Source organism: Chrysochloris asiatica, unplaced genomic scaffold (assembly GCF_000296735.1).
Source record: "Chrysochloris asiatica unplaced genomic scaffold, ChrAsi1.0 scaffold00030, whole genome shotgun sequence".
NCBI lineage: Eukaryota > Metazoa > Chordata > Mammalia > Afrosoricida > Chrysochloridae > Chrysochloris > Chrysochloris asiatica.
In genome coordinates, this window is record NW_006408548.1 from 6,505,862 (window position 1) to 6,521,072 (window position 15,211).

General features: G+C 37.5%; 1 protein-coding gene across 1 annotated transcript in view; it reads left to right on the top strand.

The window, feature by feature from the left end:
• GADL1 (glutamate decarboxylase-like 1) overlaps positions 1-15,211 on the top strand; it is a 247,673-nt gene that overhangs the window by 95,991 nt on the left and 136,471 nt on the right. Inside the window, exon 12 of the mRNA XM_006851594.1 lies at positions 11,654-11,705. Within this exon, the coding sequence (XP_006851656.1) occupies positions 11,654-11,705 (52 nt within the window). The remainder of the gene's footprint in view (positions 1-11,653; positions 11,706-15,211) is intronic.

Consider the following 15,211-nt stretch of genomic DNA (forward strand, 5'->3'; position numbering starts at 1 on the left):
TCATCTTTCTCCCGCGGAGCGGCTGGTAGTTTCGAACCACTGACCTTAAGGTTCGCAGCCCGATTCGTAACCACTACGCTACCAGAGCTCCTTTACCACCTAAATAGGACTGCCCTAATAAACTTTGAACACTGGATACAAAGGGATATGCCACCCTCGGTGTTGCAAATGGTTAATGTACTCAGCTACTAACCAAAAGGTTGGACGTTGAAAGTCCACTCAGAGGTATCCCAGAAGAAAGTTCTGTTGATCTGCCTCTGAGAAATCAGTCAGTGAGAATCCTATGGAATGCAAGCATACTCTGAACACACTCACGGCATCTGTGAGTCAGAATCAACTAGACAGCAACTGGTTAATGTGTCTGTCAATGGTTTTTGGTTGGCTTACATTGCATAGGTGCTTCCTGGTGTTGTGAAAACTCAACATTTAAAGTTATAAAATATTTAACAATAGTGGAGTTCTTTTTAAAATCTGGATTTTTGGCTTCTTTTGAAAGATTGAAAGGCACCAAAAAGCTCATCATGATAGTGTACGGTTCTGCTGAGGACCATAATTCCCATGATTCCCTGTTTATATTGTCTATTTAGTACAGCACAGAAGTGCAGCCTACTTGAATTCAAACCCTGTCCTTACCACTTACAAACTATGTGACATGGGAAAGTTACTTAAACTCCTCATACTTAAATTTCATCCCAATAAAAATAAGATAAAATAATACCCAGCTCAAACAGTAATTGTGAAGATTAAATTAATTGTTACATGTAAAATACTTGCAACAGTGTTTTAGTTGTTATTATATTCTTACCTAGCTGGCCCTGGTGTGGTGCTGTAGGATCAGCACTGGACCACAAGGTCTGTTTGAACTGCAAGGTCGGTGGTTCAAATCCACCAGCTGCTCTTTAGAAACCCTATACAGGGTCACTATAAGTCGGAAACAACAACAATAAGTTGACCACTGTAAGCATGAGTTTGTAATTCCTAGTTTGGATCATCTTTCCTTCTTCATACCCTTGCTAAAATCTGAAGTGTCTCCATAAAGATTTCTAACATGGGAAGTGTTATGGGGATGAACTTCTATGTTTTCCTGTGGTTGTCATTAGCTGCCATTGAGTCAGTCTCAACTCACGGTGACCCTATGCACAATGGAACAAAACACTGCTTTGTCCTACACAATTTCCATGAGCCATTGTAGATTGAATCATAGAGTTTTCATTGACTAATCTTCAGAAACAGATAACAAGGCCTTTCTTCCCAGTCCATCTTAGTCTGGAAGTTTCTCTGACACCCGTTGGCAGCTGTGTTTGAGGTACATTGGCCAGAAATTGAATCTGGGTCTCCTACATGAAAAGTGAGAATTCTACCACAGAAACCAGCACTTCATTCTAAGGGCAATGTATCAGTGAACTCCAAAGAAAACAAGCCTGTTTTCATAACCTTCATTCTGACTCTTATGGACTCTAAGAAAGAGTGGGACCCCATAGGGTTTCCAAGGCTGTAAATCTTTACAGAAACACACTGCCACATCTTTCTTCCATAGAGATGCTGCTGGCGTCAAGCCACTGACCTCTTTTTAGTTAATAACCACTGCAATACCAGGACTCCTTAGAGTTGGGATGGTTGTTGTTAATGCTGTCATGTCCCAGTCATGTTGTTATTGTTAAGTGCTGTCAAGTTGGTTCCAACTCATGGGGTTTCCAAGGGGTGGTTGGTGAGTGTGCACAGCCAACTTTGCAGTTCAAACAGACTGTATGGTCAAGCGATTATAATACAGGGTTTCCAAGACTGTAAATCATTGTAGGAGTAGATAGCCGCATCTTTCTCTCACAGAGTGGCAGATGGGCTCGAACCACTGACTCTGTGGTTCACAGTCCAGTGCTTATTGTTACGTCACCACTCCTCATGGTAGGGATACTGGTGAAAAACCAGTCCTGTCTCAACCCTTAGTTGATTTGGAAGATGAACATTAAACAATTAGCCATACAAATGAATCTATAATTATAAAATGTCATGCTTTTCTTGAAAGAAAAGAGAAAATATCACATACATTGTAACCATAGAATGTTCAGCCCTCAGTGCTGGGGAGAGTGTCAATTCCTCATACAGTACATATATAGGCACATGTGCCATTATTAAAAAGCAAGGTTGTTGTTGTTAAGTACTGTTGAGTTAGTTCTGACTCATAGCAACCTGTTTGCAAGGAGCAACTGGTGAATATGAACCACCAACCTTGAGATTAGCAATCCGGTGCTTATCATACAGCGTCACACCAGAAATCCAAAAGTAAGACTATTGTTGTTGTTAAGTGCTGTCTCCAACTCATAGCAACCCTGTATAGGGTTTCCAAGGAGTTAAATGGTGAGCTTGGACTGGTGACCTTGTGGTTCAAACCAACCTTGCATTCCAGCACATTACTCCGCAGCGCCATGCCAGGACTCTGGAAATGCCTACATTAAAAGCAGGGTAATAATTACCCTGTAGTGAAAAATGAAGCTATCTATCACAAATATTCATGGTGGTAGAAGTGGTGGTATTCTACTGTAGAGTAAGTTCTGGCTCATAGCAATCCTGTACAGGGTTTCTGAGGCTGTAAATCTTTCCAGGAGAAGAATGCCTCATCTTTTTTCCGTGGAGCGGCTGGTAGTTTCGAACTGCTGACCATGAGGTTAGCAGCCCAATTAGTAACCACTATGCTACCAGAGCTACTTATTAAATTAAAAGAAAAGTCTGGGCAGTTTTGCTCCCTTGTTTGCATTTTCTCATAACATTCAGAAGTGGTGGAATCTCTGCATTATTTCATTGTGTAAGCTGCTAAGTAATTCAATGACAGGTGTCTTGAAATAAGGCAAGATATAAATATTTGATGATTGTATTTATTTTAAATTTCACATTCATCTCAGGGTGGAATTTAGTTTATAGTCTGAGGATACTTTTTAATTTCTGCAGAGAAATATCACAGGAGGATAAATGTTAACATTTCAATTCAATTCAGCAAACATTTATTGTTTGTACATGTTTGTCAAGTTCAATTGAATTGAATTAACATTTTAGTGAGCATCACTGCAGACTCTGTGACCTATATTTGAATATTCGGAAAAGAATCCCTCTATTTTGTGCTGCTCCTCAAAATAGCTTCATTGCCTTAAATTTGTACGTGGTATGCAACACTCTATTTCTGGGAGTGGGTGAGTCAAGGGTGGGAGGAGAAGGGTCAGCAAAGTCTTCTGCTTCTCCCACACCCAGTGCCCAGCAAAAGAGCAGAATTCTTTTAGGTATGTCACTTGGAATGAATGTGAAACTATAAACTTGACGTGAGGGCCTATAGTATTAAACATGGCAGTAAATTAGTAGCAGTAGGGCTTTATTTTCATGAGTTGCTTTTTCCACTGCTTGTTTATCAGTTTAGTGTATTGTGGTGCCTTGAGAATTGCTGTGATACTACAAACTATGTCACCAGTATTCAAATACCAGCATGTTCACCCATGCAGAATAGGTCTCAATAGAACTTTTGGACTAAAACTAGGAAGGAGAGGAGGACTGCTTCTGAATTTTAACCACTGAAAATCTAAGTATTAGCAGTGAAACTTTGTCAGTTATAGTGCCAAAAGAGGAGTCCCTCAGGTTGGAAGGCACTCAAAATACAACTGGCGAAGAGCTGTCTCCTCAAAATAGTTGTTGTTGTTGTTAAGTGCTGTCGAGTTGGTTCTGACCCATAGCAACCCTGTTGACCTTAATGAATTACATGGATGGAGTAAAGCTTTGCAGATCTTCGTTTGCTGATAGGTCACATCTCACAATGGAAAGAAACAACTGAAAACATCCATTAATAATCATAATATGGAATGTATGAAATATGAATCTAGAAAAATTGGAAGTCATGAAAAATGAAATGGAATCTTGGCATTAGTGGGCTGAAATGGATTGATATTGGCTATTTTGAATCAGAAATCATATTATTTACTATGTCAAATTGGAGAGGAATGCTGTCACTTTCATCATCAAAAACAACGTTTCAAGCTCTATTTTGAAGTACAATGATGGGATAATATCCATAGACCTGCAAGGAGGATCACTTAATATGATTATTATTTAAATTTACTCACCAGCCAAAAATGATACAGAAGAAGAAATTTACCAACATCTACTGTCTCACCAGCCAAAAATGATACAGAAGAAGATTTTTACCAACATCTACAGTCTCAAATTAAGGCGCTCTAGTAGCATAGTGGTTACGAGTCAGGCTACTAACCTCAAAATCAGCAGTTCAAAACTACCAGCTGTTCCACAGGAGAAAGATGGGGCTTTCTGCTCTCCTAAAGATGTACAGCCTCAGAAACCCTATTCAAGGTCACTATAAGTTGGAGCTGACTCCACGGCACACTACCACCACCACCACCACAGTCTCAAATTGATCAAGCTTGCAATCAAGATAAATTGATAATTACTGGTGAAATCAAGATAAATTGATAAATAAATGTGAAAATTGGAAACAGAATTATCAATAGTCGGAAAATAAGGCCTTGGAAATAGAGGATGGTAATCCTATTTTACAGGTTCTCTGAAGTCAAGCACTGGGCAGCAACATTGATTGTGTGGTTGGTGCAGGACTAGGCAGTGTTTTGTTCTGTTGTGCATAGGGCCATTGTGAGTTGGTACTGAATCAATGACACACAACAACAACAACAACAACAGAAGTCCAGCAAGAAGGAAAAACGTTAATACCAAGATGATTTCTAATATTTTCCTAATTGTCACTTGGCTTTTGTCATTCCAATCTTAGAGGTGACCTTTCTCGCAAGAAATACCAATGATGGAAGACTTATTTTCTGTCTTAGTTCTTTGGTTCTGTCATGTTGGGAGCCTAAAGCAACATGCAAATATGAATCATAATTGACACCCAGCAGGCTGAGGTTTAGAACCACCACATCTGGCAGGTGACTGTGAGTTTCTGATATCTGCTTTACTGTTGTTGTTGTTAAGTGTCATTGAGTCAGTTCTGACTCCTAGAGATTCTGTTTAGGATTTCTGAGGAATGACTGGTGGGTTTGAACTGCCAACCTTTTGATTCACACAAACTCACAGCCCATTGTTTAGCCTATATCTGGCTAGGAATGCTGAAAATGCTTTTTATGGAATCAGAGCTGCCGATTGCTAATGTTGTCTCTGCCTTTGTCTCTGCATGCAGGTTAAATGGACATTCACTAAGGGGTAATTTTTAAAGTGGGCATGTAGAATCATGTGAGTCAAATATGTAAATGTTTTCAACAACAAACAGCTCAAGAACTTCCATTTTACTACCTTGTATCGTCTCTATTGTATTATTTATTTATTCCCTTGACAAACAATCTTCACAGTCTCTCACATGAAATTCATTTCATAGACTCATGAATACTGAGGGATTTATTGTTATCAGTATGGGAAATGTGAGCTCTTGTGTTCGTATAGTTCTAATAGGTGACCAGAGGGAGACAGTCTAGAAGATTATGCATTGACCATGGTTTCTTTCTTTCTTTTATTGATAATCCTATAAAAATTTGCAATCGCAGTAGAGTATAACCTGGGGGTATCTTATGAATCACATAAGCCATGTGATCATGATCTGATATATGTGGACTGAACAGACAGTAAGTGAAAAATTATCAGGAATTCTGAGAGGCTCAGTGCATCAGAAGAAATTTCAAATGGCATGAGAGTAGGAGAAGAACTTGATTTTGAGTGGTGCAGGATGACTTAAGTGACTGATGGATTGAGAAAGGGCTTGAAAAGACTATTTCCAGAAAAGAATATCTTGCAGAAGAACAAGTGAAATCTAGAAAAATTAAGTGGAGTCATAGAATGAGAAAGTTGTAGGACCCTGATGTTGGAAGCATATCTATAAACAAAGGAAGGGAAGGGGTTCTGGGGCAAGATTACCATTCATATATGCTTCAAAATTAACTCCGAATCTTAATATCCTACATTTTAACGTAGTAGGATTAGGGAAAATGTTTGCTAATGTGCACTTTTTTTTTGCCAAGCATTATGGATAAAACAGTGATGACTTTTATGAAAGTTAGTGTGGCTTTCTGTGTCCATTTCCCAAGATCCTTTTGGTATTAGTGGTTTATGGCCCTAGTTTATGTCCCAATATAGAAAGCACATCTTTATATTCTGATTTTCATTTCATAATAATAAATTTTAAATCTACCTCCATCTTAAAATGTTTCCATACATTAAAAGAAAAATTGTGGGGAATAAATCATACTTATGAGCATAAGCATAAGTGATCCAAATGATATTTTAGATTTGCCACCAGCAACTGCTAACTACAAGGTCATCAGTTCAAATCCACTAGCCGCTTGGTGGAAGAAAAATGAAGCTATTTGCAGTATCAGGAACCTTATAGAGGATCACTATGGCTTGAAATTGACTTGATGGCAGTGGATTTGGTTTTGGATAGGAGAATTACTTCTAAATTGGCATTTCTGAAACTATGTTCCGTGAGACACTAGACTTCTAGAAGATATTAATAGATGCTCTTCAATAAATTGCTTCATGGTTAAATATATTTTGGAAATTCTGTCTATTATTATATTCCTTTCTTGGAGATCCATAGTGCCTATTTGCACATCTGAGAAACCTGTAATATGGAAACCTTTCTAATGCCTTTAATGGATATGCAAAAATTATTGATTGTTCACCAAACAATCATTCTCCTTTCTTCTTTACCAACAGAACCTTAATTGTGTTTAGACAACAGTGTTCCAGCTGGACACATTGATCTAAGCCAATCTCCTTTGCCAAAAAATGCCAAAAAAAATGATGTTACGTGTGGGCAGATGAATCAGTTTGTTAGTAATATGCAGGGAGAACTCCGTGAAGGCTTCTGAGAAAAAGATTCCTTCCTAGATAGAATCACATGCAAGAAAAGCCCCTTCTGTCTCTTTCTTTATTTCTTGGATCAGTGTTGTATAAGGATGTGATAGATAGAGTTTTGGCAGCCATCTTGTAACATGAGGGGAAACTTCACATTCTGAGCATGACAGACCGAAGTGAGAAAATATCTGGTCTCTGATGATATTGTTGAATCATTCAGTCATCCAATAAGTGCCCTTGTGACTTAAGTCAAGTATTTTTAATTGTTGGTAAAGACAATCTAAGTAATATAGTCAACATTGCTCAAACTTATTTTAAATGAAAAATAAAACTTTAAATATGGTTTTCTATAGAGCATAGTTTGGGAACACTGATGGAAGCCCAAATCATCTCTTCCATTAATTTAGTTGTAGAGTTGCACCAATACAGAACCTGGTTGCATATGGTAATCAAAAAATTGAGTTGTAATTGAAATTATTCAGCTGTTTTAGCAAGCCTTTCCTCAAGGAGCAACTTTAGCCTGCTGGATGGAAGTATTTCTTATAGCCATACTCAGACAGATCAGGAAGGATATTGCTGAATGCATTCCACATCTCCTTTACATGCATGAGAAAACTGAGGCAGGCTCAGAGACACTAAGGAATTTGCCTAGGGTTCCAGAGGTACACAACTAATCTCTCTTAAACTTGAGTCATCCCCAGAATTTCTGGAAATGCAAGCTGAATCCCTATCAACAGTTCTTGATGAGCTGAGGTGAGCTGAGAGATCTGCTTGAAGTAGGGTTGTTGTTGTTGTTATTTAGTGCCATAAAGTCAGTTCTGACTCAGAGCTATCCTGTATAGGGTTTCCAAAGAGCATCTATTGGATTTGAACTGCCAACCTTATGGTAAGCAGTCTAGTACTTATCCTACAATGTCACACAGGACCTCATAGAGTATGGTCTAGGAAACATATACTAGTTCCGGGTACCTCAGGGAACTCTGGTAGTGTAGTGGTTACTAATCAGGCTACTAACCTCAAGATTGGCAGTTCGAAACTACCAGCTGGTCCACAGGAGAAAGATGAGGCTTTCTACTCCCATAACGATTTACAGCCTTAGAAATCCTGTGCCGGATCACTATGAGTCAGAACCGACTCCACGGTACTTAACAACAACAGGGACTGATATAGGCCTCCTGAGGATGGAATGATGCATCTGCTTTTGAGTTAACAAAACTTATTGTTGTTAAGTGCTATTGAGTCAGCTCCTGTATAGGGATTCCAAGGAACAGCTGACAAGTTTAACCAATGACCTTATGGTTCAGTGCTTATCCTGCAGTGCCACACCAGGACTCCCTAATAAAAATTAGTGCCTCAGAAAGTTGGAAGAAAAAAAAAAAAGCATGGTTCACAAAGCTTACTCAACATAGGTGGAGATGATGTGTGTCTATGTGCTTTGTTTTATACTTCATTTTATTACATTTCTTTTCAAACATTACACAAGTAACCATTCCTATGAAACTTTGCAAAGAAATATACAAAGAAAATTGATAACCTACAGTTAAAATTTTGCTAAAGATAATACAAAAACAGCTACAATCATACATTGATAGAGAGCCTCCAGAGAGTCAAGCCAGATTCAGAAGTGGACATGGAACGAGGGATATCATTGCTGATGTCAAATGGATCTTACCTGTGCTTTACTGACTATGCAGAAGCTTTCGATTGTGTGTATCATTACAAGCTATGGACAACATTGCAGAGAATGAGTATTCCAGAACACTTAATTGTGCTCATGAGGAACTTGTACATAGATCAAAGGCAGTTGTTCTAACAGAACAAGGCACCATTTAATCTTTTTAAGTTAGGAAAGATGTGCGCCAGGGCTGAATTCTTTCACCATTCTTATTCAATCTGTATGGTGAACAAATAATCTGAGAAACTGGATTATATGAAGAAAAATGTGGCAACTGGAATGGAAGAACACTTATTAACAGCGTGTGATATTCAGATAATACAACCTTGCTTGCTGAATGTGAAAGGGATTATTATTGATGAAGCTCAAAGACAACAGCCTTTGGTATACATTGTACCTCAATGTAAGTAAAACAAAAATTCTCACCACTGGACCAACAAACACCCATATAAATGAAGAAAACCTTGAACTTGCTTCAATCAACCATCAACACTCATGGAAGCTACAGTCAGGAAATCAAACAACGTGTTGCATTAGGTAAATCTGTTGCTAAGACCGATTTAAAGTGTTGAAGACAAAGATGTCTGAGGACTAAAATGCACCTGATACAAGCCTTGGTATTTTCAGTAACCTCATATGCATGTGAAAATTGGATAGAGAATAAGGAGGACCTTAGAAGAGTTGATGCATTTGAGTTATGGTGTTGGAGGAGAAAATTAAAAGTCCCATAGACTGCCAAAAGAACAAACCAATCTGTGTTGGAAGAAGTATGGCCAAAATTTTCCTTGGAAGCCAGGATGGCCAGATTTCATCTTTCATTCTTCAAACATATTATGAGGAGGGACCAGTACCTGGAGAAGGATATCATGTTAGCAAAATGGAAGGTTAAAGGAAAAGAGGAAGAACCACAATGAGATGGATTGGCACAGTGGCAGCAGTGATAGACTCAAATGTAGCAATGATTGTGAGGTTGGCGCAGGACTGGGCAGTGTTTTGTTCTGTTGTGCATAGGTTTGCATTGAGTCAGTACTGACGCTATGACACCTAACCACAACAACCCTCTACCCTTGCACTGCAACTTGTTTTCCCTTCCCTCGGGTAAACAGATTTAACTTACTATACACCCTTCCATACTTTGTTGTGTGATTTTTTTATTCATTTTTTTTAATGAAATTATATCATCCAAATGCCTCGGTACTTTGTTTTCATCTCATATAATACATCATGAGAGTCCTGGTGTGGGACTGTGGGTTAATGCACCAGACTGCAAAGCCATTTCAACTGCAAGGTCGGCAGTTCAAACTTATCAGCTGCTCCTTGGAAATCCTACACAGGGTCACTATGGGTCAGAATCAACTCTATGGCACTCAGCAATAACAACAACAACAATCTTCTTTAGCATCATTTCCTATGCTTACTGTAACTTTTTTTTTTTTAATTTGAAAGTTAGGTAGACTCTCTGAATGTGATCGAGATTCAAAAACTTTAGAACTGCATGATACCTCCTGAGAAAATTTTTTAAGCAATGGAGTCTGTAGAACATCAAATTTTCTGAGTCTCTGTGTATGTATGTAGTCAAAACATTACTTCTCAAAATAAAATTCATGTTATTTAATTAATGCTGGTAGAATTTGTATACATTTCAATGTTGATAGAATTTAAAGACTAGCATAAGTAAAGCTATGCAAATAAGTTTAGAAAAGGACAACTGCAATTTGCAAACATCTGTTTCATATCCACATTCTAAAATAACCTTTAGAAAATTAATATAATAATAACAACCCACCATTTGCAGTGTTTCATAGTTTATGCATTTTTGTATATGATTTTATTGAATTTTTTTCATAATAGCTTTTTGCACTTGGAAAAGCAGATTGTATTTTTCCAGTTTTACAGAGAAAGATACTGAGGCCCAGGAGATGCATTTTTTTGTGTATGCCCTTAAATATTAATGGAATATGTGCAAATTAGTGACAGCATCATATTCCATATGGTGGTACCATTGTGCCATGTGGCTGGATTATAGTTTTCAAAGCCCCAACTTCCTTTTGAATGTGATGCTTTTATCTTTCTGTTCTCTCCCCTCCCTCTTGCTCTCCCCCTCCTCTTTCTGTCATCCTCCCTCTTTCCTTATCTCCTCCCTCAATCTCTAGGTCTCTTGTTTTTGTTTTCCTATTGCATATAAAATCACATTAACTATCCTGGCTACTACATTTTTGTCAGCACTTCTGTTTCTTTAGATTTGTCCCTCCAGTTTAAAATACTACTGTATTTCAAGTGTTGTAAACTTTTTATGGCTTATGACCAAATCACTAATTGTTAAGGTCGAGCATTTAATAGTTTTCAGTTTTGATAGGGACAAAAAATAAACCCAGAGAAGAGGGATCAAGGTTGTTTTTTTCAATATCTCAATGCCTTTTTAGTCTTTCTCAGTCCTGTTTCATATCTCTTGTATCTATATAATTTTCCATGGCATGATCATTCTTTTCACCCTGAGATTGTAGAGGGCTTCATAGACATTCTATCAATGGCTATAGTATTGCAGCCTACTTACTGATAATACTCTGTACCGGCCATACAAAAATTGATGTTGATTTTCCTTGATCTGAAGTGAATTTCTAAAACACACACACACACACACACACACACACACACAATTTCCTTCAAGACATCTAAATGCTTGAGGTATCTATGCTAAGTCCCCACCTAGAATACAAACGCTTAAAGATATATGTTTGATCTATTTCATATGACTCTTTACACTGAGGCTAAAGTCTGGTACTAACATGTGAGACATAAATCATCTTTTACTCAGACCTCAGGAAATGGCAGTAGGTTCCAGCATATCTCTATCTAAAACAATAGCTTTGTTTTTTACATTATTGTGAATTGGGTGAGGCTTTTACAGAGTAAATCAGTTTTTCATTCAATAATTCATCTACATTATATTTCATTCATTGATTGCAATACCCACAATGCAACATCACTTACTTATATCCTTATTTATATCGTTATATTTCTAAGTCTTGTGTCTGCATCAGAAAGAACAGTTTTGTTGCATGCCAGTCAAGGTTCTGGTATTTTTAGATTGCTTATTATAAATATTATCTTGACCTTTAATTCCAGGTACCTAGTGGAAGAAATCAAGAAGAGAGACGGATTCAAGTTACTGATGGAAGTAAGTTACTAGAAATTGTGCATATATATGATTTTGTCAGTCAACAATAATGAAGCTGGTAATTTTCTAATCTATTAGATTTCATTGTAGTGTGTTTGTGCATGTGTGTGTTGCAGGCTTAGAAATAAGTCATTAGCTTAATTCAGAAAGTCCATTATGTTAATATACTCTACTAGTGAGTGTTTTCCTTTGTAGGATTCAGAGAACACACTTGCCTTTAAGCATTGAAAATTAAAATGCTCAATAATAATTACTAAGGATAATAATGAATAAATGATGACCCCTCTCTTGATATATAAATTATATAATGATTATCCTGCAAATATTCGACTTGCTATAGTGGTACACAAATGAGAAAAATCAATTAAGTAAATGTACAACAGTAGATAAAGTTTTCTCTTTTTATAACAAAGAATGAGAGCATATTTGCTTTGGAGCAGTGGGAAAGTATATCATTTTACTGTTCATGTTACTGTGTATATAAGAAGTTCATGTTATTCTATATATAAGAAGTAAGGTGGTCATAAAGGTGCAAACTATTGTGTTTTCCCCCTAAAATAGCTGGTAAAATGTGAAGAATATTGTAAAGAATTTTAAAAATTCTGATTTTTAAGAAATATAAAATGGGTTGCTTTAGCTCTTATTATAACATAGATTTTAGAGGCATTTTTAATCCTAATATGGAAGCCAGCCAACGACTGTAGCCTGGGAACCAATATTATAGGTAAACAATCTATCTAATTCTTGGTATTCCTTTATTCAGCAATATTTGCTTAACAGTTACTCTGTGCAGGCACAGTTCTTGGGAACTGGAGATAGAAGCCAAGGAAGGTCCTTGTTGTCATGGTGCTTATATTCAAATAGAAAGGGAATGACAACCATCAAGCAAATGTATACATAGAAACTTCAGATCGTGAGAAATATTGTGTAAAGACAGAACCACAACAAACAAAAAAAAATCAATGACAGATTCATGAGACATAATTTAGTATACAAATGAATAATCATAAAATTACAGATGTAGCAAGTACTATAATGGACATAGCTAATTGCCTGTTAGGAGCTCTGGTATCGTAATGGTTATGAATCGGGCTGTGAACCACAAAGTCAGCAGTTCGAAACTACCAGCTGCTCCGTGGGAGAAAGAGGAGGCGTTCTGCTCCCATAAAGATTAACAGCCTCGGAAACCCTGACCAGGGTCGCTATGAGTCAGAACTGACTCCACGGCACACAACAACAACAACAATAACAATTGCCTGTTAGTACATTTCCAGTAGAACTGTGTTCCATAGGATTTTCAATGGCTGATTTTTCAGAAGTAGATTGCCAGGCCTTTTCTCTGAGGTACCTCTGGGTGTGCTTGAACCACCAACCGTTGGTTAGTAATTGAAGTAAATAGGGTGAAATGCTAGAATGGGAAGTGAGGTGGGGAGTGGGCAGGTTGGAGATAACTTGTTTGGTTTAGTTGGTCTAGCTAGGTAGTACTTTCTGAAGTTGTTATTGAGTTGAGACCTAAAAAATGATAAACAGCAAGTTATGCCTTTGTTGGAGGGAAAGATATTCTAGACAGAATCAACAAACAGCTGCAATGTTTTGAAGCTGAAAAGGGTTTTGTGTATTTAAGAAAACACAGGAAGGTAACGCAAACCAGAGTTGAAGAACTGAACAGGAACAAGATCATGTGCAGCCATGTAGATCACCATAAGGCCTTTGGCTTTTATTCGAAGTCTAGATGGACTCCTGGTGTGGCACTGTGGGATCAGCACTGAACTGCGAACCAGAGGTCAGCAGTTCAAACCTCCTCAGAAATTCTATACAAGGTCAGAACTGACTCAACTACACTTAATATCAACAACATAGTCACAAAAGAGTTCAGTAGACTTTCAAGAAGTCTGACTTCCTTTAGAAAGACCACGCTGAGTGTCATGAGAAGAGAGGAATGGGTATGTATGTGTATGTTGGGAGGAGAGGGCGGTTGAAGTGGAGAACAAGGAAAGAAGTGACATTAATTCGCAGACTGTTGCAGTAGCCAATGTGATATATGATGATTGGACTTAAGCAAGTTTGCAAAACACTCCTCCACAGAATCCTGAGTGTGGCTTCCACCAGTATGTATATATGAGGCATCAGATTACAAGGTCCTGGACTGTTAACTGCAAATTCGGTGGTTCAAATTCACCAACCACTCGTAGGGAACCTTATTCATGGTCACTGTGAATTGGAACTAACTCAATGGCACTTAACAGCAACAAGATTCCAAAGTTCCTGAAAACTAGAGACATAAGGAATTTGCAAAGATAACAGGAGAATCCATATTTAAATGAGTTCCTGACAGTTAAAAAAAAAAAAAAAATAAGAAAACAAGTTCAGAATGTGGGTATTCTACAAGAGGCTGATCTGGTTTCTTTAACAGGTAAAGAAAAATACACCAGAGATTAGTGATTATCCCCGTAGGTTTAATGAGACTGAAGAGGCATAACAATCAAATGCACCATATGGACCTTGTTGGGATCTTAATTTGAGTAAACCATCTGTAAAAAGTAATTTTGAAATAGTTGGGGAATTTCAAGTATGATCTGGCTATTGTCAATAATCTTGTTACACTTGATTATGACTATGCAAGAAAATGAATAGGCAGTTTTAGAGATACATACTTAAGCATGTCGAGGTGTAATAATGGGTGTAAAATTGGATTGAGTTTGAGTCGCCGTCTTTATTTTCCCTGTGTCTGGAAGCTATAGAAGATTCTGTAAATCTTGCAATGATGCACTCTGCAGATACCATTGAGAGAAGGTCTACTTGTAGAGCCGACAAAATGTTATTCAGGGAGCATGGTGACTTTAGAGGATAAACACTGGACTACAAGCATAAGCTCAGTGGTTCAAGCCCACCACTTACTCCATTGGAGAAAGATGAGGCTTTCTGCTTCTGCAAAGATTTACAGCCTCAAAAACCAAAATACAGGTTCACAATGCATCAGAACTGATGCAACAGCACTTAATAACAACAATAAAAAGTTATACCTATCTTCTTGTACTTAAAGGTTAAAAAAAAAAAGGTAAGAAAGAAACCTCTTCCCTTCATCTTTGCTATTGTTGTGACTAGCTGCCATTGAGTCAGCTCTGACTTGAACAAAACATTGCCCAGTCATTTTCCATCTTCACAAGCATTGGTATACTCAAACCTATTATTATACACACTGGGTATTTTGATTATCCTTCAAACTAGGAAGTTAATCTTCCAGCAGCACATCAGATTATATTATTTTCTCTGTATTCAGTTTGAAAAAATACAGTAGGATAAGATCTTAAAGTTCACATATGATTGGTAACAAAAACCTTCTTTGGATTGATTCATGGTTAAGAGCAAAGTGCATGGTTAAGAGAGATGACCAAAATTCCATTGGATCCCAGGCATGTGAAATTGAAAGATTTTCAGTTTAGGAAAAGCCAAAGTTGTTAAGTTGATAATTACATATATATATATTTGTTCTTATGTGCCGTGGA